Raw genomic sequence first — 24,495 nt, forward strand, 5'->3', positions numbered from 1 at the left:
CTGCAGGTGAGCAGCGGCAGCCACACGTGCCAGCGTTCACTCAACCCGGAAGTAACTCAAATAGAAAGCTTGCTAGCTAGGCGAACATTAGCCAACAAATACCTAGCTAGATAGCCAGCTATCTTGATAGTGAATAGATAGCTAGCTAGATAGTTAGCCAGCTAGCCAGCCAGATCTAATAGATAGCAAATAGCAAATGATAATACGAATTATACTATACTAATAATACATTTCATTTATAAGCGCCTATCTGTTATAGATGGACATTCCATTAACTTAAGGAAACAATTTGATATATCGAATCTGTGTTTATTGTCATTCATCAATGCATATAGATCCACATATACAAAGTCAACAGAAGAGTAGTCGGTAAACTTTCATTTGTCTTTTATCCTGAAAAAAGTTGTCAAATGTTGGGAGGATAGCTAGTATTTTTTCAGCAATTTTTCAATCAGCGTTGTTCACTACTAATAAATTATGCGAGAGTTTTATTTCTCACCGTTGCTCTTTGAATTCATTCAAAACAAATCTGAATGTACATTAAAAGGTCATTAGTATGTCAGTTTGATTTTGTCTTTTTTGCACTACATCCCAATGATCACAATCACCATAAAATATCATTTTGTTCCACATTTCTTTCCCTCTTTGTTTTTAATACAATCAGTATAATGTCATCTAGTACCATGATTCATATTTCTATGCATTTTTTTACATGTGACACAATACAAGTGAGAACAGAAAGAAGAAAAAGACTAAAATTCTCTCAGGTAAATTGGGAATGTGGGTTAAAAGATGAATTCCTCAAAAATTCTGTCAAATAAAATAAAAATCCTCTATTGAAGGACAACCGACGTCTCCGGACAAGTTGTGTCCATAATTTGTAAAATGGCTTCAAATGACTTCTACTGAGCGTATTTTACAAAGATTCCACCGCATATAGCTATATTTTACGTTTTAAGACTCGCTCTGAATATTCAGGAAGTCTTGTTTTTGAGTTGACGTCACTGAAGGAACGCCCCTGACCGAAAAAAAGACACATTGTAGCAGTCCTTCCACCACGTCAATGTATTTTGCTGTACTTGTTTGGTCTGAAAACCTCATGTTGCACCAAAAAGCCGCCAGAAGAGGGCGACCAAGCTCCATGGGAGGAATTTATCAGCCTGTGGAAACGGGCTGATTAATTCCTCACAGTCAGTTAAGAAACAAAAAAGTGACGTCGGTTGTCTTTTAAGATTGAATGACATTCTTTCATATGATAATCACACATCGACCTATTATTCATTCACTCATCCATCCATTCACCCATCCATTTATAAACCTCATACATTTGCTTTTTGGGAGGCTGTGCAGAGTGTTTTAAAAACATTTGGAATGGGTAAACGTATCAGAACTTAATTTAGCTACGCTTCGTTTAGCATTCAGGGGGTCTGAGTAGAAACACAAGGTTTAGAAATTATAGAAGAAACATTCGATTTCAAAAGCGAAGAAAATGCCATCAAACCCAATAGAGTATGTTAAAAATCGTTATTTGAAATCTCCAAGAGATTTTCAAGCGATCCTTCAGAGGACGTCATCCGGATTGTCGTGCATCGACGTCCGAGCTTTTCGCCCTCGGGGTCGCAATGCGGCGTAGCAGGAGGAGGCGGTGAGGGCAACACGGCTCAGGCCTACGTTCAGGCAGTGAACCTCGGAAGTCACGGGGACGTCGGAAAAGAGGGCGCGGTCCCGGGTGATGCGGGGCGGGCCTGCAGCGCCGCCCGCTGTCCCCATGGTGCCATCATTCGCCCCAGCGCCGCTTTCTATGTCCTTGACGATGTTGAGGATTTCCTGTCGCTCACGTTGCCGAGTCATGCCGCGGATGTTCAGAATGGCCGACACGTGCTTCTTCCTGGAAAGGATGCGTTTATAACAGCTGAGTGGCTGGCGGCAGACAATGTTCGGGGATATAGATACAGTGGTACTTCAGCTTAAGAACTTAATTTGTTCCCAGAAAGTGTGTGTAAGGTGAAAAGTGTGTCTTCCAAACATTAATTTCCCATAGGAAACCATTAAAATGAGAATAATCCGTTTCCAGGTCTTCATAAAACATAATGTTCTACTAAATAAGCGACAAACGTATGCAATTAAGATGTTTTGAGATTAGATTTACATCTTTTAAATGGCGATAAACATTTGATATCTGCCCGTGTGGAATTAACAAAAGACTACGGACCGGTAATATATAACTTGCAGTTTTTAAACAGTTTTGCTTACACTAACAACAAATGCATGTTTAAAAAGATTGAAAAAGATTCCTTAAATATGCTCGAAACCTGTTTTATAAACAGTGATACCTCAGTTTACGAACTTAATTGGTTCCCAGAACGTGTGTAAGGCAAAAAGTGTGTCTTCCAAACATTCATTTCCCATAGGAAACCATTAAAATGAGAATAATCCGTTTCCAGGTCTCCATAAAATATAATATTCTACCAAATAAGCCTTGAAACTACACAAAATATACATTATTTTATGTATAACAAATGTGCTATTGTATTGTAATTACATAAATAAACCGTACATTATAATTAAGTCATTTTATTTAAATAAAATGACTTTATTATAGTCGTTTTAATGTAGTTGCCTCTTGATGATATCCAAGTGAAGTTGCCGTGCTTTCTCTGCGATAATACCTTCAGTCACAATGACCCCTGCTAGCTGCTTTTCGTTAATCCAAACAGAAGTTTTTTTAACCTCTTCTATTGCCTGAGACAATTGCTTAGACAACACAAAAACACCCTTAGCCACACGTAGCAATGGTTGACTTATCCTATGACTGTAAAGTGACCTTGAGAGTTTAGAAAGGCGCTTAGAAATGAAATGTATTATTATTATTATTAGCATACTGGTATTGGGACGCTAAGTCACACAAACGTACATCTTGTTCGTGTTTTTCGATGATCTCCTTCTTTTGCGCGACCGTAATTTTGTTTGGTGTCCTCTTCCGCTGAACACTAGCCTGTGGTGGGGTCTTTTTTTGGTCCCATAATAGCAAAAGTACTCCACTCGATAGCAAACCACGTCTGCACTCAAAGCAAGGTGGTGTGGAAAAGTAGTCGGGAAGCCACCGTGGCACTGTTCGGCCATGTGGTTTGGTGTTATTCCGCCGAAAACTAGTCCGCCAGCCAGCCATTGTGGCGCTGCGTGTGTTTCCCAAAAACTAGTTTGTATGCCAAGATTACATTCTCGCGAATGTAATGTTCGTAAGGCGAAAAGTTCGTTCGCTAAAGCGTTCGTAAACCGAGGTATCACTGTACAAATAATTCACTAGTTGAGATTCAATGTCAGGCCAAATGATGACAAACAACGAATGGACTGACCTGACGTCGGGAAATTCTTGGACCAGAACGCCAACCTCCATCTGGATAGAGGGAACGTCCTCTAATTGGATGAGCTCCGAGATGTGAGACAAAGCTCCGTCCAACCAGCTTGACGGAGACTCCTGAAACACACGCGCATTCAAAAACAATAAATGTATTGATTTTATAAATATGTCAAATAACTGATGACATCTATTAGCAGCTAGCTATGATGTTAATACAAGGAGAAAGTAGTTCCATGGTTTGAGGATCCCGCGATGACAAGAAAGAAGGATCAGCGCAGAGCGCCGATGCAAATATAGAACTGCCGCCGCTTGGAATTGAAGCGGATTTAAGTGGGGCAGGAGATGTGAGACAATCTCTTTTCGTCAATGGACGCTACTGCTACGTGTTTGCTTTCAACATTGAGCTTGTAGCAGACGTGGACATTCCACCGTTATGTCCCTGATCCACTGGTGAAAAAGATGCTTTGATCCTCTCCTTTTTCATCTAGAACTGCTTCATATAACAAAGAAGGTGCAGAAAGTGCTTAAGATTGAATGACTGACTGTCTGGGTCTTTTGTGACGTGTCACATTATTTTAGTTGTATGGTTTTTTTTTTTAACTTCAAGATGGCGCCGCGAGAGTGGCTGCCTTTACAGCAGCTTCTGTATTTTATTTCTACTTCTTCCTTTCCTGTCATCACTTTGTTGCTGTGAAATGTAAATTTCTCTAATGAGAAGAATAAAGGCTAATCCAATACAGTGATACCTTGGCTTATGAACTTAATTGGTTCCCAGACAGAGTGTGTAAGGCGAAAAGTGTGTATCCCAAAAATTAATTTCCCATAGGACACCATTAAAATGACAATAATCCGTTCCCAGGTCCCCTTAAAACATAATTTTCTACTTTTTTACTGTATTTTATGTATAATAAATGTGCTATGGTATTATAATTAAAGAAATAAACTGTATTATATAATAAAGTTGTGAGCAAATGATGGCTGAAATGTGATTGGTTAAATGGTTAAATACAAAAACACAACAGGGTAAAAGTAATACGTAGCTAGAAGACAATTTGGAATTATTTAAAAATCATTCATGGAGAAAATATAATTTACACCAGTCCGTGATTCAGATGCCCACCCTTTTTTTTTGTAAAGTCCGCCTTAATTTTTTTTTTTTTTCAAATTTATGTCATCTGTGTAAGCTCTCAGTCGTACAGGAGTGGTACATCGGTGAAAAGGTTTCTTCAGCCGTTATCTGTACTTCTTTAAAGGTGTCGGACGTTTCAGCTTCTCGGATGAGGAGCGAAACGTCCGACACCACCACAAGAAGTACAGATGACAGCTGAAGAAACCTTCTCATCGATCAAATTTATTCGTTCATTCACACGCACATCTCCACTATGAAGATCAGACAGTCAGAATAATGAGCATTATAATGACAGAGCGAAGCACTGACCAGGTCTTTGAAGAGCACTTTGATCTGCCGTCCTTCATCTCGGAGGCGTCCGGCCATCCGCTTCCTCATCTTTAGCGACGAGCAGATGATTCGCCCTCGCATCACAGAACGAAGGTACTCCATCAGGACGCGCCGGTGAACTTCTGCCACCAGGATCTACAGTAAATGCAACAATCAGTCACACTACGAACATACATACTGTATATTGCTATAATAATACATTTCATTTATAAGCGCCTTTCAAAACTCTCAAAGTCACTTTTCAGTCACAGGATCAGTTTTTCTGTGGGTGAGCAGCGGCAGCCACACGCACCAGCGTTCACTCAACCAGGAAGTCACTCAAATAGATAGAAAGCTAGCTAGCTAGACAATAGCTAATACTACTACTACTACTACTACTAATAATAATAATAATACATTTCATTTCTAAGCGCCTTTCAAAACTCTCAAAGTCACTTTTCAGTCACAGGATCAGTTTTTCTGTGGGTGAGCAGCGGCAGCCACACGCACCAGCGTTCATTCAACCAGGAAGTCACTCAAATAGATAGAAAGCTAGCTAATAGCTAGCCAGCTAGATAGCTAGCCAGATAGATAGCTAATAGCAAGCTAATATATAGCCAGCTAGAGATAATATACAGTAAATAGCTAGCTAACTGAGTAGCTAGCTAAATAGCAAATAGCTAGCTCGGCAGATAGCTAGCTAGATAGATATAACCAGTTAATAGATACCTAGCGAGATAGATAGCTAGATAGAGAGCTAATAGATAGCTAGATAGATATTTTGCACATTTTCTGGCAGTGAAGGTGTTAAAAGACACGTTAAGCTGCGAAAATGGCATTAAAAGGGGCTTTGTGTGTGTGTACCTGGTAGGGCGGGTCATCCATCCTGCGATATTTTTTAAAATGTTCCTTAATGGCTGCTTCGATTTGTTCGTATGCCTCCGTGTTGGTCAGCCATTTTCGCTTCACCAGCCGCTCGAAAAATGGCTGTTATACACACAATCAGCATTTAAAAATGGTAAACAGCAATAAACATACAAGCGTGTGTGTGTGTGTGTGTGTGTGTGTGTGTGGTTAACGAGAGGAAAAAGTTCATACCACAAAAAGTAAAATGATATTTGAACCAAATTCACTAGAGGGGTGAGGACTTTGAATGTACCCATTCAGAAACCTCACTCCTGCTGTTATTTCAGTTTCAAGTCCACTTTTTATTTCTTTGTTTTTATAGAAGTTGAAGTGGGAAACGGGTGACATTTAGTGTTCAAATGTAATACTAGTTCTTCTCTAAATTTATCATCAACTGTGGTCGTCACTCCTTATCTGGAGTTATCGGGACCTCACAAAACCATTGAAACAGAAATGTGTGTGTGTGTGTGTGTGTGTGTCTTACCCTGATGTGAAGGAAGAGGCGCTCGGATAGTATTCGCACTCCCTGCTGGACGATGTGGTCAAGCGCTCTGTTGGCTCGTCGCAGCGAATCATCGCTGGCCGTTGTCATTGTCTCGCGTGGAACACAACGCTGAAGGAATGCTCTGCGCGCCCGAAAACACACTTGTTAAACTTATTCACTGGTATTTACGAACTTATTTGGGAATTGAAAATACAGCTAACATCCGACTTACGACCAGCTCGACTTACGACCACCTGTACTTACGACCACGACCCTATTTTTTACATTTTAATTCTACGCCTGGCACCGCAACGCGCTAGCAGGCCGGCAACGTGTACGACAATTTTGGCCAGCCATCCAGCATTTCACTCTCGCGCAGCAATCGACCGCGTGATGGCACCAGATGGGAGGAGTTTGTGAGTCATTGAGCCTCCGAGTCTCTATTAAACATTTTGAATGGATTTCAACTTACGACCATTTTGACTTACGGCCGTTTGGTCGGAACGGAACTCGGTCGCAAGTCGGATGTTACCTGTATGATGTAGAGCGCGATTCCCGAATTTGTTTGTTTGTGATTTCCATGCTTGGGTGCAGATAAAGCGTTGGTCAGACCTCTGGCAATGATTTTTCCCTTTCACAAGTGGGCAGGATTTGCCGTTTGTCCATGTTAGCACTTTGTTCCAGCTTTAGCTGTTGTTCAAGTGTTATATAAACCACAGCCGCCCTCATTTCAAGCTCAGATAACTACAGACCCATATAATTTAGGAATTAACTCTTTTTTTCGTTTTTGTTGTGTGAGGAAAAAGTCAAAAGTAAAAACCTGAAAGGCGGGCAGCAGTTGACTAGCGCCACCGTTTTGGACACATAGCCGTCCTCATGCTGTCCAAACATTCCAATTTGCATTCCCTCGTGAAACATCTCCACTTTACGCTGGAAACTGAGAGGACAACATCAATGACACTGTGTGTGTGTGTGTGTTTATACCATACGAAGTGAGGACATTTTTGACAAGTGAGGTCACAAGTTTTTCATTCTAAAGGCTTCTAGAGGGTCTATATATGCATCTGTTAAAGTTTCAGAGAGGTCCTCACAAATTCACCCAAAATGTTTTTTTGGTGTGTATTTCCATTCACTGTGTGTGTGTGTTTATGTGTGTGTGCGTGGTTAATGAGAGGAAAAAGTTCATACCACAAAAAGCAAAACCATATTTTAACCAAATTCACTATAGGGGTGAGGAATTTGAATGTAGCCATTCAGAAACCTCACTCCTGCAGCTATTTCAGTTACAAGTCCACTTTTTATTTCTTTGTTTTTAAAGAAGTTAAAGTGGGAAATGGCGTGACATTTAGTCTTCAAATGTAACACTAGTTCTCTAAAATTATCAGCAACGGTGGTCCTCACTCCTTATCTGGAGTTATCCAGACCTCACAAAACCATTGAAACAGGAACGTGTGTGTGCACGTTTGTGTGTGTGTGTGTGTGTGTGTGTGTGTGTGTGTGTGTGTGTACCTGTAGAGGACGTCGGCCAGGCCATTGAGGCTGCACTGAGCCACTCTTGAGCCCAAACTTCTGTTAATAGAGGCGGAACGTTCCAGATCAACTTGTAGTCTCTGTTCAAATAAATAAATGAATGAATAAATAAATAAATAAATAAATAAATAAATAAATAAATAAATAACTGGGGGACATTTTCAATTGGCTTTGGATTCTCCTCAATTAACATTTTTTTTGAATAATACGTTTATTGCGTAACATCTACGATTCTGATAACTAACGCAATAGTAATCAATCAATAAACGTGTTATTCAAAAAAATGTTAATTTAGGAAAATCCAAAGACAATTGAAAATGTTCCCCAGTTATTTATCGATTTGTGTATTTTATTTATTTATGTATTTGTTTAGTTGGTTATTTATGTTTTTATTTCGCTATTTAGCTATTTATTTATTTAGCTATTTAGCTATTTAACTCGTTAGCGAACTAGTTAGCTAGTTGGCTAACTATTTAGCTAATTAGTTGTGTTTGTTCTAAACTTCCTGTGGCCACTGGGAGGCGATGTCTGCTACCTGCTCAGGAAAGACAGACACAGAGACGGAGAGAGACACAGAGAGAAAGAGAGACAGAGAGAGAAAGAGAGACAGAGGGACAGAGAGAGACAGAGGGACAGAGAGAGACACAGAGAGAGAGAGAGACAGAGAGAGAGACAGGTTCTACCTGTATGATGGTTTTTGCCAGAGGGATGTGGTACTCCTCCACGTGCAGCATCTCCATCCACCTCCTCTCCTCTTCGTCCAGTACTTGACTCAACTCAGTGGTCACTTTAGCCTGCAGGCGGGAACTATGTTGAAGTGATTTAAGGAGGTTTTTTTTGGTGTGTTTTAAAATACTCAGTAAATACACTTCTCAAAAATGTCAATGTTAAGGGGATACTGTCATTCTCCTGTTCCATGGTTATCGTCACGAGTGTCTTACCCGGACGCAATTGAGGCAGTCTTGTTCCAGCCTGTCCACAACATCTGGTGGAAGCAGAGGACCCAGCTGAGAGCCTCTCAAAGGGTCCGACACACATACTTTCGCCAAGACATCCCTAAAACACGCACACAGGAATTGAACCCCTAACCTCTACACTAGATTCCGTGTGCGAGTGTGTGTGTGTGTGTGTGTACCTGTTGTATATGTTGTGTAACCAGTCGAGCAGCGAGTAAATGTCGGTGATCTGCAGCTGTTGCTTGGTGATGTCCTGAAGTCGCCTCGAAACCGCCTGGTGGTAACTTTTCATGTACACCTGGAAGCATTTTTGTGGAACATCACTGCTATCTATTAGCTATTTGGCTAGCTATCTAATGGCTATTTGATAGCTATCTATTAGCTGTTTAGCTGGCTGCCCTCATTTCAAGCTCACATAACTCCAGACCCATATCATTTAGGAATAAAGTCTTTTTTTCCTGATGAAAGAACAGAGTCTAAGATTTCTTACGCTGCAATGAATGTTTATGTAGTCCTAAAACTCAATATTCTGTGGGTCCTGGAATTCGTGTGACAATGACAAAAACCCTGGCACTGGAGTGTCTGGCAACAAATGAGTTAAATATTTGCTTGCTTATTATTAAATGAATCATCCATCCTCTCCTGGACAGGTTATGGAACCTATTCCGGATGACAGGTGGAATGCCGACTAGACCCTCTAATAGTTTTGTACTATCAAAGTTCACCTACAATACCTTTGGTTTAAACTAGTAATACAGACAGTTATAAAATAGTGACAAACCTATGCTATATGTGTATTGTATTGTATTGTGTAGTCTGTCAATAGCAGGCGTGCAGGATAGAATGGTTAGTTTTCCTTCCCACCTGTAGGGCCTGGTACTCCTCGGGATAGATGTTGACCACATTCCCCTTGGCGGCAACCAGGTCATCCACCACGCGAGTCCGGATGCGGTCCAGGAAGCCATCCAAGTCTCCATCCATGAACTCGACTTTCTGAGGCAGCGATCCATCTGCCGCGTCCTCCACCGCTTCCCTCCAACGGCGCTTCAACTGCCGCGGTCTGGGCCCGCCCGGCGACGACCAGTTCACATCTACTAGCTCTTCTTGTTGCAGCACCTGTATAAGATCCCCGGGCGTTGAGTTCAGTCCAGTCATAACTTTAGTCGGTCATAACCAGTGGCGGGCTGTGGATTTCATTGCTAGGCCTTCAGTAGTGCTATGTCTGAATGAATCCAGATTGAAAAAAGTGTGGTGTGATTGACTACAAGTCCACTAGAGGGCTAGTGACTAGCCAATCATAGTTTGCGAAAACTCTGACGTTGATCAGTGCCTTCAAGAAGGCGTTGGTAGCGCTTTTGGATTGTCAACTCGAAATTTGATTGGCAACAGTTTGATCGACACATTTGATGCAACAGGGCCTGCAGGACAGATTGTGAAGGCCTGCAGGTAGATTTCTGACCCTGGTAACAAATGATGGCTGAAATGTGATTGGTTAAATGCTTAAATACAAAAACACAACAAGGGAAAAGTAATGATAAGAAGCTAGAAGACAATTTGGAATTATTTAATAAGAATTCATGGAGAAAATCAGTCCGTGATTCAGATATTTTTAGGCCAGCAGAGAAGGCTTTCCAGACCTTGGCGGTCCGCCACTGGTCACAACAAATGAGTGGCTGAGAACTGGCGTGTAGTGCTTTGCTTTGGAAACCTCACCTGAACCACCAGGCCTAGGTTAGGTCCAGCAGTGGGTGAGCGCAGCGACTCCCGGACCACCGCCCACAGCTCTTTCTGCAGCTCTTCGTACAGCAGCTCCACATCTTTAGCCTTTCGTCGCCCGCCGTCCTTCACGCCCACGGCCGGGCTGCCCGCATCGTCCAGGGACGGGCCACCTTCAGGTCCGTTGCACTCCTGCTCCAGCTCCAGGATGTGCGTGTCGGCCAGGAGGAGGTCACGTTTCTTGACTAGCTGAAGGATCTCCAGTACTGAAGGATGCAGGTAGACGAGGAGATCAGGAAACCAGGAAATAAGGTCACAAAGGGACAAGTAACAGATGTTGGCATGAGATATAGATTCAAAGAGGATGAGGACATGTCTCTCTATCTACACGCAAAGACACTAATGGTAGAAGTCACCCTGAGCCAATGAGAGGCAAGGATGATGCTCAGTCACAGCCAATGGCAGAGCTCGAGTAGCCCGCCAAACTGTATTTTTACCTTTTTTATCTTGACGTTTATTTCGTAGCACGAGGCAATATTTTTTTTGTTTTTTAGCGGTCTATTAGCTAGCTAGCTTACTATCTGAGTTACTTAACTATCTATTACCTGTCTATTGGCTACCTAGCATTCTATCTCAGTTACTTCCGTGTTGAGTGAAGGCCTAGCTAGCAATCGGTTAGCTATCTAGCTTTCTATCCGAGTTACTTAACTATCTATTACCTGTCTATTGGCTACCTAGCATTCTATCTCAGTTACTTCCGGGTTGAGTGAAGGCCTAGCTAGCAATCAGTTAGCTATCAATCTTTCTATCCGAGTTACTTAGCTATCTATTAGCTGTCTATTGGATACCTAGCATTCTATCTGAGTTACTTCAGGGTTGAGTGAAGGCCTAGCTAGCTATATGTTAGCTATCTATTAGCTAGCTAGCTTTCTATCCGAGTTACTTCCGGGTTGAAAGAATGCTGGCGTGTGTGGCTGCCGCTGCTCACCACAGAAAAATTAATCCTGTGGCCTTGAGAGTTTTGATAGGCACTTATAAATGAAATGTCTTAGTATTATTATTTTTGTAACTTGAAAATTTCGTACAGACATTCCCAAGTAGAGGTACTACTGGACTTTGGACGATGCCGCCTTTCTGTACTCTGAAGTGTGTTAGAAGTGATTCACGGAAAGTTTTAAGGTGTCGTTGATCTGCACCAAGGTAGCAAAGGACATGCTAATCATTGACCAGTCTTCAACAGATGGAATGTGATCGTCTTCTCCGTCAGCGAAACGTTATGCAACTGGGATCCAAATAGAACACCACAATGATTCAGTGGAAATGGAGTTTTAAAGCTACCAGTTTTGAACGACTTTTCAGGTTTTATTGGCGGGTTAACATCTGTTTTACAATTCCATGAATGTTTCAGGAGATGAAAACTTGAGTTGAGGTGAATCTGGGCTGCTGGTTTGGCTTAAAAATTTTGAGTGAGCATGAGGTGTCCCAATGAATAAAACCGTGGGTAGAGTTTGAATTTGCGCTGCTGTGCAGTTTTTGCCTTGTTATCTTAGCGTGACCATCAGAAGCCTACGGAGAACTTCATCTCTCTATTTGGTCTATTTCTTGTTCTTCGTTGCATTCTTCACACTAACGTCCATAACCACAACCAGCACACACAAAAAAAAAATCTTGTTGGTTCTTGTCAGCTTCGAAAGGTCCTGAGAAGGACATATTTATTTCAACGTGGAGATGAAGTGAAAAGGTAGAAAGTGGCCATGGGCGCGTCCCTGGTCTTGTCAGTGTGTCAACGGTACACAACCCAGATGAAGGTGAAAACAGGATTGTGTTTGGAAATCACACACCAACACACGTCAGCGTATCTGATGACAACAAGCCCAGACTTGAACACGGATACTAATCTACATTCCCAGTTCGCACAATGACCTGGACATCTAGTACATGCAAAAGATGCCTGGTAGAAATAAACATTTAAAGGAAATTCTAGTCAGGACCCAAAAGTAGGAAAGCCTGAAGGACATTAATAATATTATTAGCTATCTCTTAGCTAGCTAGATTTCCATCTACAGTAAAGTCTCGTTATATCGATATCGGATATATCGATAGTCCCGGTTATATCGATACTATTTCTATGCTCGCACGGAGAAAATTACATGCAAACAGGGTCGGATATATCGATAGTCTGGTTATATCGATATTTTTTCGGACTCCCTTGAATATCGATATAACGAGACTTTACTGTATTTGAGTTACTTCCGGGTTGAGTGAACGCTGGCGCGTGTGGCTGCCGCTGCTCACCCACAGAAAAACTCATCCGGTGACTGTAAAGTGACCTTGAGAGTTTTGAAAGGTGCTTATAAATAAATGTATTATTATTCACCCCCATTCATTAATTTATTCGGGAATTGAAAATATGACGTAGTGCGCCATTCCCGAATTTGTTCGGGTTTTTGTTTTTTCTTGTTTGGGTGTCCATTAAGTGCTGGCCATGGCCTCAGGCAATGTTTTTTCCATGTTAACGCTTTGTTCCAGCTTCAGTTGTTGTTAAAGTGCTATATAATACGTAATAATAATACGTAATAATAATAATAATACATTTCTTCATCAGCATTAAACACTTGATGAAGAACGTAGCCTTCTTCTTTCACCAACTTGAGGAATTATCCCTTGGAGGTACTTTCTCTGCGATAATTTTACCTTGTTCCTCATCAATTGTGTTCTGTTTAGCTGGGTTGACAGCTTTTTGCATCAAGTGTACAGATGCCTTGTGCGGTTTATATGTGGAGCCTGAATGCTGGGATATTTTAACCTTGCAGTCTATACTCTGCCTTTGAACTATGAAAGTTGAAACTGTCTCTGTTGTCTGCCTGTCTCTTTAATGTTTAAACTCCTTAATGTTTAATGCTGCGTGCTTGACCAATCACGTGGCTTTAATCGAAGACTGGGGGTCTCCACAGGACTATTCATTTTCAAGTACTTCAGGCGCAAAAAAAAACAAAAAAACACTCAAAGCAGGAAAAAATTCAGACAAACACGTAGTAGAACCACCTTAATGTGTCTATGTTACCTGACAGTGGCTCCCTGGGTTTGATTTCAACCTCATGTTCTTTGTGTACCGACTGGTCCTCGGGTCCCTGCAAGGAGAGGTCGGCCCCAGGTTCTCGCTTGGTCTTGCCCAGACCGACCATCTTCATGAAGGACAGCCGACGGCTGGATGAGTCGCACTCACTCTCAGAACAATTCGTGTCGCCGTTGGCTAAAGTCTCTTTGCGGAAGCTTAGGGTGTCACGATATTTGCCGGCAAACCTGCACAGGAGTCAAAGTGGGATTGACGGATTCTTGAGACTTTTTAATAATAATAATAATAATAATATATTTCATTCGCAAGCGCCTTTCAAAACTCTCAAGGTCATTTTACAGTCACAGGATAAATTTTTTTGTGGGCGAGCAGCGGCAGCCACAGGCGCCAGTGTTCACTCAACCCGGAAGTACATAAATAGATAGAAAGCTAGCTTGCTAGCTACCTAATAGATAGACAGCGCACTAGCTAGATAGCTAACATCCAGCTAACTAGCTAGATAGCTATATCTAGCTAATAGATAGCCAGCTAACTAGCTAGCCAGCTATATTGCTAACAGATAACCAGCTAACTAGCTAGATAGCTATATAGCAAATAGATAGCTTTGAGCATCAAACTGTGATGGAAAAATACAAGTAGCGGGCGCCACGCGGACGACCGTTTGCACAACTGTCCATGTTTGTATGTTCCTGTTGTGTTTATTATTTTGCTTTGTGTTGACTATGATGTGAAGCGCTTTGTTACGGCTCCAGCTGAGGTGAATGCTCGATCTAAATTAGTTTGTATTGTATTGTATTCTATATATTGTCCGGTTGAAGTTGTCACGCCTTTTCTATCACTGGCGACTTATTTCATCATTCAAAATAACATTCTAATTCAAATTAAATACCATGGTATTGTGCCATGGAATTATTTTTTTGAAAAATAAGTGGCTCATTGTATTGTATTGTATTGTATTATTATACAGTAAAGTCTCGTTATATCGATATTCAAGGGAGTCCGAAAAAATATCGATATAACCGGGACTATCGATATATCCGACCCTGTTTGCATGTAATTTTCTCTGTGCGTGCATAGAAATAGTATCGATATAACCGGGACTATCGATAAATCCGATATCGATATAACGAGACTTTACTGTATATTTAAGGAAAAATGAACACAAAAATATGCCAGCACTGTTTTTGATTTCGGAGGAATGTCGGTGCCATTTGACATTTGTCATTATTGCCCAGTTCTACAAGTGAGTGTGCTTTTTTTTGCGCCTATAATGGGCAGCATTTTCACAGCTCCGCTTTGTTCAGCGGAAAAGTAGGTGCTGTTGGAACTGTCGTGGCTTGGAAATGAAGCAGATTTACATGGAATAGGAGATGTGAGATTTTTTCCTGCTTCTGAGCCAATAAAAGTCTGAAATTTGTGACACTGCATTTGAGTTAGGATCCGTGAGTGTTTGTTTACCTGAGTAGACTTCCTTCTGAGCTCCTGCGACCTCTCTTCTTCTTGTCTGCTGGCGACGGTGTCCCCTGCGGTGATGGCGTGCTGTCCTTCCCTCGCCCGGACAACCTCAAATTCTTCCCTAGCTTCCCCAAACTCTTAATGGGCGACTTGATGAAGGACCCCTTCCCCGAACCGCCTCCTCGCCCTTTGACTTTCTTGCCCTCATTGGCCTCGTTCTCATCCTCTTCATCTTCAAAGGGATTGCGGTCACCGGGAACGTTCCCATCGAGGAACGATCCGGCCGGGGACCAGGATCGGTCGCCGCGACCGTCGTCGTCATCATCGTGGCCGAAGGGGTTGTGGTGGCGGGGGTTGATGTTGAGGCTCATTCTCCGAATGAACAAGGCGTTGTCCAACGTGGGACCTCCGCCCTTCAGGCGCACCGGAAGATTCTTGAGAATGGGCATGGTGGACTTGGAGGTGGGGAGGAAACTGAAACAAGGGGAAAGTGGTAGATAAGTGTATGCATTTGGCCATGCGTCTGTGGAACTGTCCCGGATTGGAATTGAAGCGGATTTACGTGGGGCGGGAGATGTGAGACAATCTCTTTTCGTCAATGGATGCTTGTAATTTGTCAAAGATGTTCGACCGGACACTGTGGACAAAGACTCGAACCAAGAAACATTGTCTTTTACTGCCGGTAGGAGACGTAGCCATTCATGACAGACGTCTGAATTCTGCAGCCCTCTGCCAAGCTATTTATTGTGTGTATATGCAAATTAAAGTGATACATTAGTAAAACATAGTTTTCTTGATTAGAATACCACACCTCTTGAGTTCTAAGCACAAACAGCTTTAAGCAATAAAACATTGTCTTTTCCATGAACTGATAAATTTGTAGCCTGGCTAATGAGCTCTTCCTGGGAAGGAGTTTCAAGTCGTAAATTGCTCCTGTGATAAAGGAGTTTCCCCAAGTCCTAAATTCTATCCAAGGCCAGATCTCCTAGATGAAGATGACCTCAGATTGACCCCAGGTTGTCTGTGCTTCAATCGTGTATTCGACTATCTAGCTGGCCGGCTATCTAACTGGCTGGCTATCTATGATCCATCTATTGGCTAGCTAGCTAGCTAGCTTACTATCTACAGTAAAATCTCGTTATATCGATATCGGATATATCGATAGTCCCGGTTATATCGATACTATTTCTGTGCACGCACGGAGAAAATTACATGCAAACAGGGTCAGATATATCGATAGTCCCGGTTATATCGATATTTTTTCGGACTCCCTTGAATATCGATATAACGAGACTTTACTGTATTTGAGTTACTTCCTTGTTGAGTGAACGCTGGCCACTAAAAAACTTATCCTGTGACTGTAAAGTGACCTTGAGAGTTTTGAAAGGTGCTTATTAATGAAATGTATTATTATTATATAAAATTGTAATTTGTGTGTGTGTGTGTCTATTTCTGGCAGTAGCAGTGTGTCCTGGGCTGGTGAGACTGGAAACTGACTACATGACAACAACATCCGCGCATACACACACACACACACACACACACACACACACACACACACACATGCAGATGTGTCAATGTAGAGCGGGAAACGATTGCGAGGCATGCCTTCCATAAATACCCAACAGCCCCGGCGGCAGGCCAGGAAACATGGCGAGCTACCGCGCTGTTTTCTTCAAGAGGGTCGCAGGGCATCGCGGAAGCGTGCCGACACAAACAATGAAGCGGAAAGGACAGCGATAGTGTGAAGGACGTGAACAGACGGCGGGGTGGAGGGAAGGGGGCGCCACTGAGACATTACGGGTAGCCGCCAGTGGCAAACGGCCAGGGATGGTGGTGGTAGGGTGTTTACTTGCACGTTTGACAATAAATAATAATAATACATCTCATTGATAACCACCTTTCAAAACTCTCAAGGTCACCTTACATGACAGGATATGTTTTTCTGTGGGTGAGCAGCGGCAGCCACACGCACCAGAGTTCACTCAACCCGGAGGTAAATCAAATAGATAGAAAGCTAGCTGGCTAGCCAATAGATAGCTAACAGATAGCCAGCTAGACAGTTAGCTAATTAGCTAGCTACCCATATAGCTAATAAATAGCCAGGTACATAGCCAGCTGGGTAGATAGCTAATAGATAGCAAATAGCTAGCTAGATAGCAAATCGATAGCAAATAGATAGCCAGCCAGGTAGCTAGCTAAGCTAGCTAGCACTTAGTGGTCATTTTATATAAAACAATGTTGTGGTAACCTCATAACTAGTCAGGTTGGGCTAGCTAGCTAGCTAATAGACAGCTAATAATAATAATAATAATACATAATAATAATAAGACTTCAAGATGGCGCCGCAAGAGTGGCTGCCTTTACAGCAGCTCCTGTATTTTGTTTTTCTACTTCCTCCTTTCCTTTCCCTTTCATCACTTTGCTCTTGTTAAATGTAAATTTCTCCACTGTGAGACTAATAAAGGCTAATCCAATCCATTTTTGATGAATTTGGTTTTTGGGGCTCGGCATCTTCCAAGGTGACAACACAGAAATAGGAAACAAGCAAGAGAAGAAGATAGCCAATCAGACGGCAGCCCACACCTCAGCCTTGACCTGCTCAATGTGCAGGTATGTGTGTGTGTGTCTATGACTAATGACAGTGCAGATAAGCCGCCGATGTTAAAGGAAGCAGACGGGAATATACAACAGGCACAAATAAGTGATAAGCACTTCCTGTAAACTCCATCATCACTTCCTGTTCAGTGCTCCTTTTTTATAACATTGTCGCATGTTATGTGACTTGTAAAAGCGACTTTTTAATTCAAGGGATACAGTGATACCTTAGCTTACGAACTTAATTGGTTCCCAGACAGAGTGTGTAAAGTGAAAAGTGTGTATCTCAAAAATTAATTTCCCATGGGAAACCATTAAAATGAGAATAATCCGTTCACAGGTCCCAATAAAACAATTTTCTCCTTTCTGATTTTGTAAACCTTAAAACTACACAAAATATACCTTATTTTGTGTATAATAAATGTGCTATGGTATATTAATTAAAGAAATAAACTGTACTATATAATAAAGTTATTGTATTTACCTTTGTGATGGTCGTTGATGGCTTGATGGCCTCAGCATTAAACACTTGATGAGGAACATAGCCTTCTTCTTTCACCATCTTGAGGAATAATCCCTTGTAGGTGCTTTCTCTGCAATAATTTTACCTAGTTCCTCATCAATTGTGTTCTGTTTAGCTGGGTTGATAGCTTTTTGCATCAAGTATACAGATGGCTTGTGCGGGTTATTTGTGGAGCCTGATTGATGGGATATTTTAACCTTGCAGTCTATACTCTGCTTTTGAACTATCAAAGTTGAAATGAGTCCAAATTTCACCGTTATCTATCCATTTTGTCACTCTCTCTCTCTCTGCCTGTCTCTTTCATGTTTAAACCACCTCCCCTCACTGCTGCGTTCTTGACCAATCACGTTGGCTTTAACCGAAGACTGGGGGCGGGGAATAGAGGACAAAAACAATAGTGTGGCAGCTCCGTGTGTATCCAGAAAAATAGTTTGTATGCCAAGGTTACATTTTCATAAATTTAACGTTCGTAAACCGAAAAGTTCATAAACCAAAGGGTTCGTAAATCGAGGTATCACTGTAATTAAAATGGCTGAATCAGGTAAGAAACGTGCCGATTGATGCAAATTTCTACTCTCAAATGAAAAATACCATAATAATCCCAGGAAAGCAGTGCACCACATGATGAATGGAGCCTGCAGGCTTACATTCCAAACGGATCAATGCGTCATTCTTTGGGATCTTTGGTGACTTTAGCCAAAGAAAAATATCTGCTCAGTAATCAAAACGTGAACAAAAAACATCTGGCGACCAATCCCATAAATCACATGACCGGAATGACGGCTACATTCAGAAAGTCTGTCAAGTTGAGTCTCTGTGATGTCACAGATTGTAGATCGTATTCAAGTAGAAATAAATTGACGTGATTTTTTTTTTTCACATCAGAAAATTTGAAATTTGAACATAGACTCTACAACACAAACTAGGAGTTATCAGAACCCGCTAGCATAGGGCTAAAACTAATACCAACAAGCGTCGAAGGTAAAGAAAAGGAGTCAAAACATGTCAGCAGAGCACTCAAAAACTGTGCTTACCCTCAGTGGTCTTTTAACAAATGTCAGAAAGAAAGAATAGGGAATGAAACCAAATATTCTGAAGATACTAAAAGGAGAGGAGTAGCAGTACCTTACAGTGCAGGGGTTTCTAATCCTTCCCTTAACCGTAAAGGTGGGGTGAGGTTCAATTTGGATCGTTCGTACAAGAGAATGCTTAGGCAACATAGGCTTGGTTATGCTGATGAGGTGATACCAGGGAAAATTGGGCAATTAGGCCAGTCGTCAGTCAGGACAATAGAAGCAATCAGTGGAGGCGCAGGGATTAGTCCTCTGCTCCCCCCCCCCCACCGAAGAGCAGGGACCAATCATAGCAGAGTCCGGCACCGCCACGTCTCGACAGTAGGGATATATATAGGGCCAAAACTACCAGCAAATTTTAGTTCGCTGACGAAGCCTCTTGGATAAGAAGCGACACCTTCAAAGAAGTACAGATGACGGCTGAAGAAACCTTCTCATAGACTTTTTATATTAATGCTAAATCAGTGTTTGCGTCAAAGGCAACAATTATGCACCTTGAAATTCATCTTTGTGTTTACAGTCGGGCGTGTCGGTGTTTATTACAGCTCAAAGTCCACACGGAGTTCGGACTGGGTGATCTGGTCTAAAAATAGGATTTTTTTAGTTTAATTCACTTCTGGTAAAAAACTAATGACAATGATATTATTTCAAACTACTTTTACTTTTTGTGTGTTTCTTATTGGTAATTCAAAGGATGCTGAAAAAAATGGATAAACAAAAAAATAATTATAGTGGAAACATGTCTAAATAATGCAGAATGATAAGCTATCTATTTGCGATCTAACTGGCTATGTGTTAGCTAACTAGAGAGCTATCTAGCTAGTTATCTATGGGATAGCTATCTAGCTAGTTATCTATGAACTAGCTATCTAGCTAGTTATCTATCTAATGCACTAGCTTTCTATGAGCTAGCTAGCGTTCTGTGAGCTAGCTATCTAGCTTTCTATGAGCTATCTAGCTAGCTTCCAGGGAGCTAGCTACCTCGCTTTCTATGCGCTAGCTGGCTAGCTTTCTATGCGCTAGCTGGATAGCTTTCTATGAGATAGCTGGATAGCTTTCTATGAGCTAGCTGGATATGAGATAGCTAGCTTTCTATGAGCTAGCTAGCTTTCTATGACCTACCTAGCTTTCTATGAGCTACCTAGCTATCTTTCTATGAGCTAGCCGGCTTGCTTTCTATGAGCTAGCCGGTCAAAAATAATCTGAAAAAGATGAAAAACTAATCCTGTGACTGTAAAATGTCCTTGAGAGTTTTGAAAGGTGCTTATAAATCAAATGTGTTATTATTATTATTCTTATTATTATTATAATTAACGGCCTGGCATAAAGCAGATATTAGCAGCTAGCTACTACCACAGAGGTCAACAGTGAGTGCTTTGCCAACAAGGGTCACAAGAGTTCAATGGAAAGTTCTTTGATTTTCACCAGGAAGTGAAAGATGCAAATGTCAGCAAAGACAAAACCCCCCCGGGACTTTTTTTTTTAAAAGGAAAACAAAACAAAAACACATTTTTCAAAAGAGCTACTGGGCTTTCATTTATTTAATCATTCATTCATTCATTCATTGCTGGACAAAAAGGCAGGAAATGGTGCGATGGGAAAAACATGGATGCCAACTTTCAACTGTTTTGTTTCATGTGCCAGCAAATGCAGTGGAGAGTACAAAAAAATACCAGCAAATGCAGTGGGGTATACAAAAAATATCAGCATGAACGTGTCATTGAATGACATTTAAAAAAATGTATTATTATTGTTATTATCAACACACACGCTCACACACACACATTTTCTTTCCTTGACAAGTGCGAAAATTCTTGAGAATGTTGAGCCTGAATCATCCCACATGCAAACAAGCACCATTGTTTATCACAGTCAATCATTTATCACAATGGTCAACCCGTAGTCTGTTAAACACTTTGAATAATCCAGTAAATAATTGTTGAATTGAGCAGTTGAAGGAAAATACACCTTCATGGTGCTTTCTACTATCTTTGTGACTGCTTTATTTTCTTGTATATGATAGTTGTCCATATTACGGCTTCAGCTGTTGTGAAAGCACTATATAAATCAAGATGTATTGTCTAATAATATAACAATAACAGTAACAACAACAACAATAATAATAATAATAGCAATAATAACATGACATTGTGTTTTGATAAACGTCAAATAAAAAGCGTAACCATGGCTGTCAATGATCAACTTAATTAGTATACAAGACACGTGTTCTTCGATCTTGAACGACCTCGGTGATTATAAAGTCGTACATTTCAAACCCAATATAAATATTAGTACTATGCAAGTAAGAATAATCATATTTATTGACAAAAATCAACTAATCACACGATTCAAACATAATACGTATATCAAAACAAGCTCACCGTTCCATTCTTAAAAAAAAAATAACTTGAAACGTTGCGTTCACCGACCACTAATAATTAAGGTGCAAATAACATTGACTTTAACTCATCACTATAATTCGTCCCCAAATTGTAAATATAAAACGTTATATGGTGATAAATGCTTAAAGAGAAGCTCGTCAAAACATGCACGATGCTTTACATCCTCCCCGAACCTGGTTTTTTTTAAACTATTTTAATTGAATTGAACGAAGGTGAAAGTTTGGGTTCGAGCACGCTCACTCACCGCTGCAAGCCATTTCTGCTGCTCGGTGATTGAAAACGTCCAGGGAAAGAAGAAGGAGTAAGTAATTGAGTGGGTTTCTCGTGGAAAACGAAGGTTCCACTCGGTTCCCCACGAGGAAAAGGAGCATAAACTGGAAAGAGACTTTAAAAAACTCAACTGGGAATGAGTGCGCCGTGCTGCGTTCACAGCTACTCGGAAATGTTCAAATTAAATTGGGTGACGCTGAATGACAACTCTACTTCCGCCCTCTAGAGGTCACATGCACATGCACGTCCTCTAAATGGACCGCGCCTACTATATCGGCAGGAAAAGTCTCATGTGTGTGCGCGCGCGCGCGTGCACGTGTATGAGAAAGTGATGACTGACAGGCACACACATCACATAATATACTTGGACTTTCAACACTTCACTGTGCACATAATTGAACACGCACGCACGCACGCACACGCACACAAACACACACACTAAGATGAAATGACCACCGGACAGAAAAGAACAGACAACTGTGAACAAAATTCATATCATATTGATTTTGCGGTGTATCTTTTCAAAACATATGCAAATACAATACACACACAGATATGAATGCAGATACGTCCTATAAACACATGTACATACTGTAGGTACACGTGTGTGTGTGTGTGTATATTTGTGCGAGTGCAGGTGTGTATACATATATCTATATTTTTACTATATTTATTTATTTATTTATTATTTATTGTTTTGTCAGATTTGATTATATTTACTATCTTTTTGACTGTTTTTTATTTATTCTTTTATTTTATATATTTACCATTTTTTACGATATATTTTGTATTATTCTTTTATTTTCTATTGTTTGTCTATATTAATATATTATTATTTAGTATTATATATATATATATATATACAGATACACACATATCATATATATATCTCTTCTAGCTGTCCATCATAGGTGATGATGATGACGCATATCATATATATATATATACAGGTACCACACACACACACACACACACACACACACACACACACACACACACACACAGAGCATTGTTTTGAGACTTCTACTCTCAAAACGTCAACCTTCAGATTCAAAACCCTACTTGATGCTATTTAAAACATGCTAAGTATTCATCATGCTAATAAATTATTCTCAAATCCGATCCAGAACCAGCCAGTCAGAACTCAGTCATTCATTCATCAACCAATCAATGACAAGAAGGAACTTCTTACCTCTCTTCTCTTCTTCTATTGTGATGTTTAGAGGAACATTCCAAGATGTTTCCTCATGACTCTTCCAAGAGTGTGTGTCTGTTTGTGTGTAGGATCTGGTCTAGGAATGAGGGTTCTGGTTCTGGTGGTCCACGTTCTCCGCTGGTTTCCCGGTTGGGCTCTCGGAAAGTTGTGCTATTCATTTCCTGTTTGCTTTATTTTCTAGCTTCAACAGGAAATGGTCATCCTTTCCTCTTCCTCCCTTGTTGACACACACAGTGACACATACACACACTCGAACACTCACAAGGGGCTCTATAAATAAACGTGATGCATATACAGTCAGGAGTGAGCTGGAAATAGACAAAACAATGATGTCATCTCATGAATGGAGCATCCCTGGGGGGGTTGCTACAATATATATATATATTTGCTACTTATTAGGTAACTGGCCGGCTAGCTAGCTATCTGGCTGGCTATATATTAGTTATATAGCTAGTTGTCTAGCTGGCTATCTCTTGGCTTTCTGTTAGCTTTCAATTTGCTATCTATTAGCGAACTGGCTGGCTAGCTAGCTATTATCTGGCTGCTTGTTTTAGTTATATAGCTAGTTGTCTAGCTGGCTATCTATAAGCTAACTGGTCGGTTAGTTAGCTATCTGGCTGGCTATTAGTTATATAGCTAGTTGTCTGTCTAGATGGCTATCAATTGGTGATCAATTAGCTTTCTATTTTCTATCTATTAGCAAACTGGCCGGCTAGGTAGCTGTCTGGCTGGCTATCTATTAGTTAGTTAGTTTTATATTTTACAGAGGCAATATGATGAAAGTAAGAGGAAAGGAAGAAGTAGAAAAACAACATATAGGACCTGCTGGAAAAGCAGCCACTCTCGTTGCGCCATCTTGAAGTCAAAAAAAAAAACAAAATAACATAATATGACATCACAAAGAAATCATCATTTGAAACCTTAACATTGTCTTAAAGGACAACCCACACCATTTTTTTTGTTTCCTAACTGACATCAGAAAAAAACGTTTTATAGCATCTAAAATACCCAAAACACGCAGGCTGATATTTTTAGTCAAATGCAAAGCACCAATAAAAATGACTTAAAGTGTCCCAAAACTGCCACAAAACGAGCTTGGAACTAGGCAGATTCAGAAAGTCTCGCCCCCTTGTTCGTGACGTTACGCCAGGATACTCCTTCACAAACTGCCTTGCTCCAGAATCAAAACAATGGCTTCAGATTCGGAGAAGATCCTATCTTGTTACTCATCCAGTTATAAATATGATTCAACTAGTTCTGAAGAGGAAAACATAAATGTTTGCATTAGATTAAAGAAGTCCTTCTGTCTCAATTCGAGCCATCTGGACTCCAATGAAAATACACAAGATGGCGCACAAGCTCCGTTGGAAATGGGCTGATTTGTCCGCTGGGAATTTGTGTCAATTTACACCTTCTTTATGCGCGTTACCGCAATTGGCTGAGATACACAACGATTCACCATCGCGTTATTTATGTAGTTTTCATTCTAAT

At 40.9% G+C, this 24,495-nt stretch overlaps 1 protein-coding gene across 2 annotated transcripts; it reads right to left on the minus strand.

Annotated features, from left to right (window-relative positions):
• Window positions 1–288: 288 nt before the first annotated feature.
• Window positions 289–24,001, minus strand: LOC148888703 (exocyst complex component 3-like protein 2). 2 transcript variants are annotated; one of them, XM_089013093.1, is made up of 15 exons: window positions 22,981–24,001; window positions 14,926–15,396; window positions 13,456–13,694; window positions 10,389–10,657; window positions 9,540–9,791; window positions 8,855–8,973; window positions 8,661–8,775; window positions 8,403–8,513; window positions 7,699–7,799; window positions 7,010–7,126; window positions 6,190–6,331; window positions 5,664–5,786; window positions 4,800–4,955; window positions 3,357–3,478; window positions 289–1,888 (listed from the first exon to the last, which is right to left on the minus strand). In XM_089013093.1, exons 2-15 carry the CDS (start codon window positions 15,369–15,371, stop codon window positions 1,561–1,563), a joined length of 2,640 nt encoding a protein of 879 aa, XP_088869219.1. In that variant the 5' UTR covers window positions 15,372–15,396; window positions 22,981–24,001; the 3' UTR covers window positions 289–1,560. The 2 variants fall into 2 exon arrangements, with proteins under 2 accessions (XP_088869219.1, XP_088869218.1); XM_089013092.1 differs by lacking the exon at window positions 22,981–24,001 and adding an exon at window positions 21,763–22,392.
• Window positions 24,002–24,495: the final 494 nt, after the last annotated feature.

This window comes from Hippocampus bargibanti, linkage group LG14, assembly GCF_051943395.1.
Source record: "Hippocampus bargibanti isolate YZ-2025 linkage group LG14, ASM5194339v1, whole genome shotgun sequence".
In the NCBI taxonomy this organism is placed as follows: Eukaryota; Metazoa; Chordata; class Actinopteri; order Syngnathiformes; family Syngnathidae; genus Hippocampus; species Hippocampus bargibanti.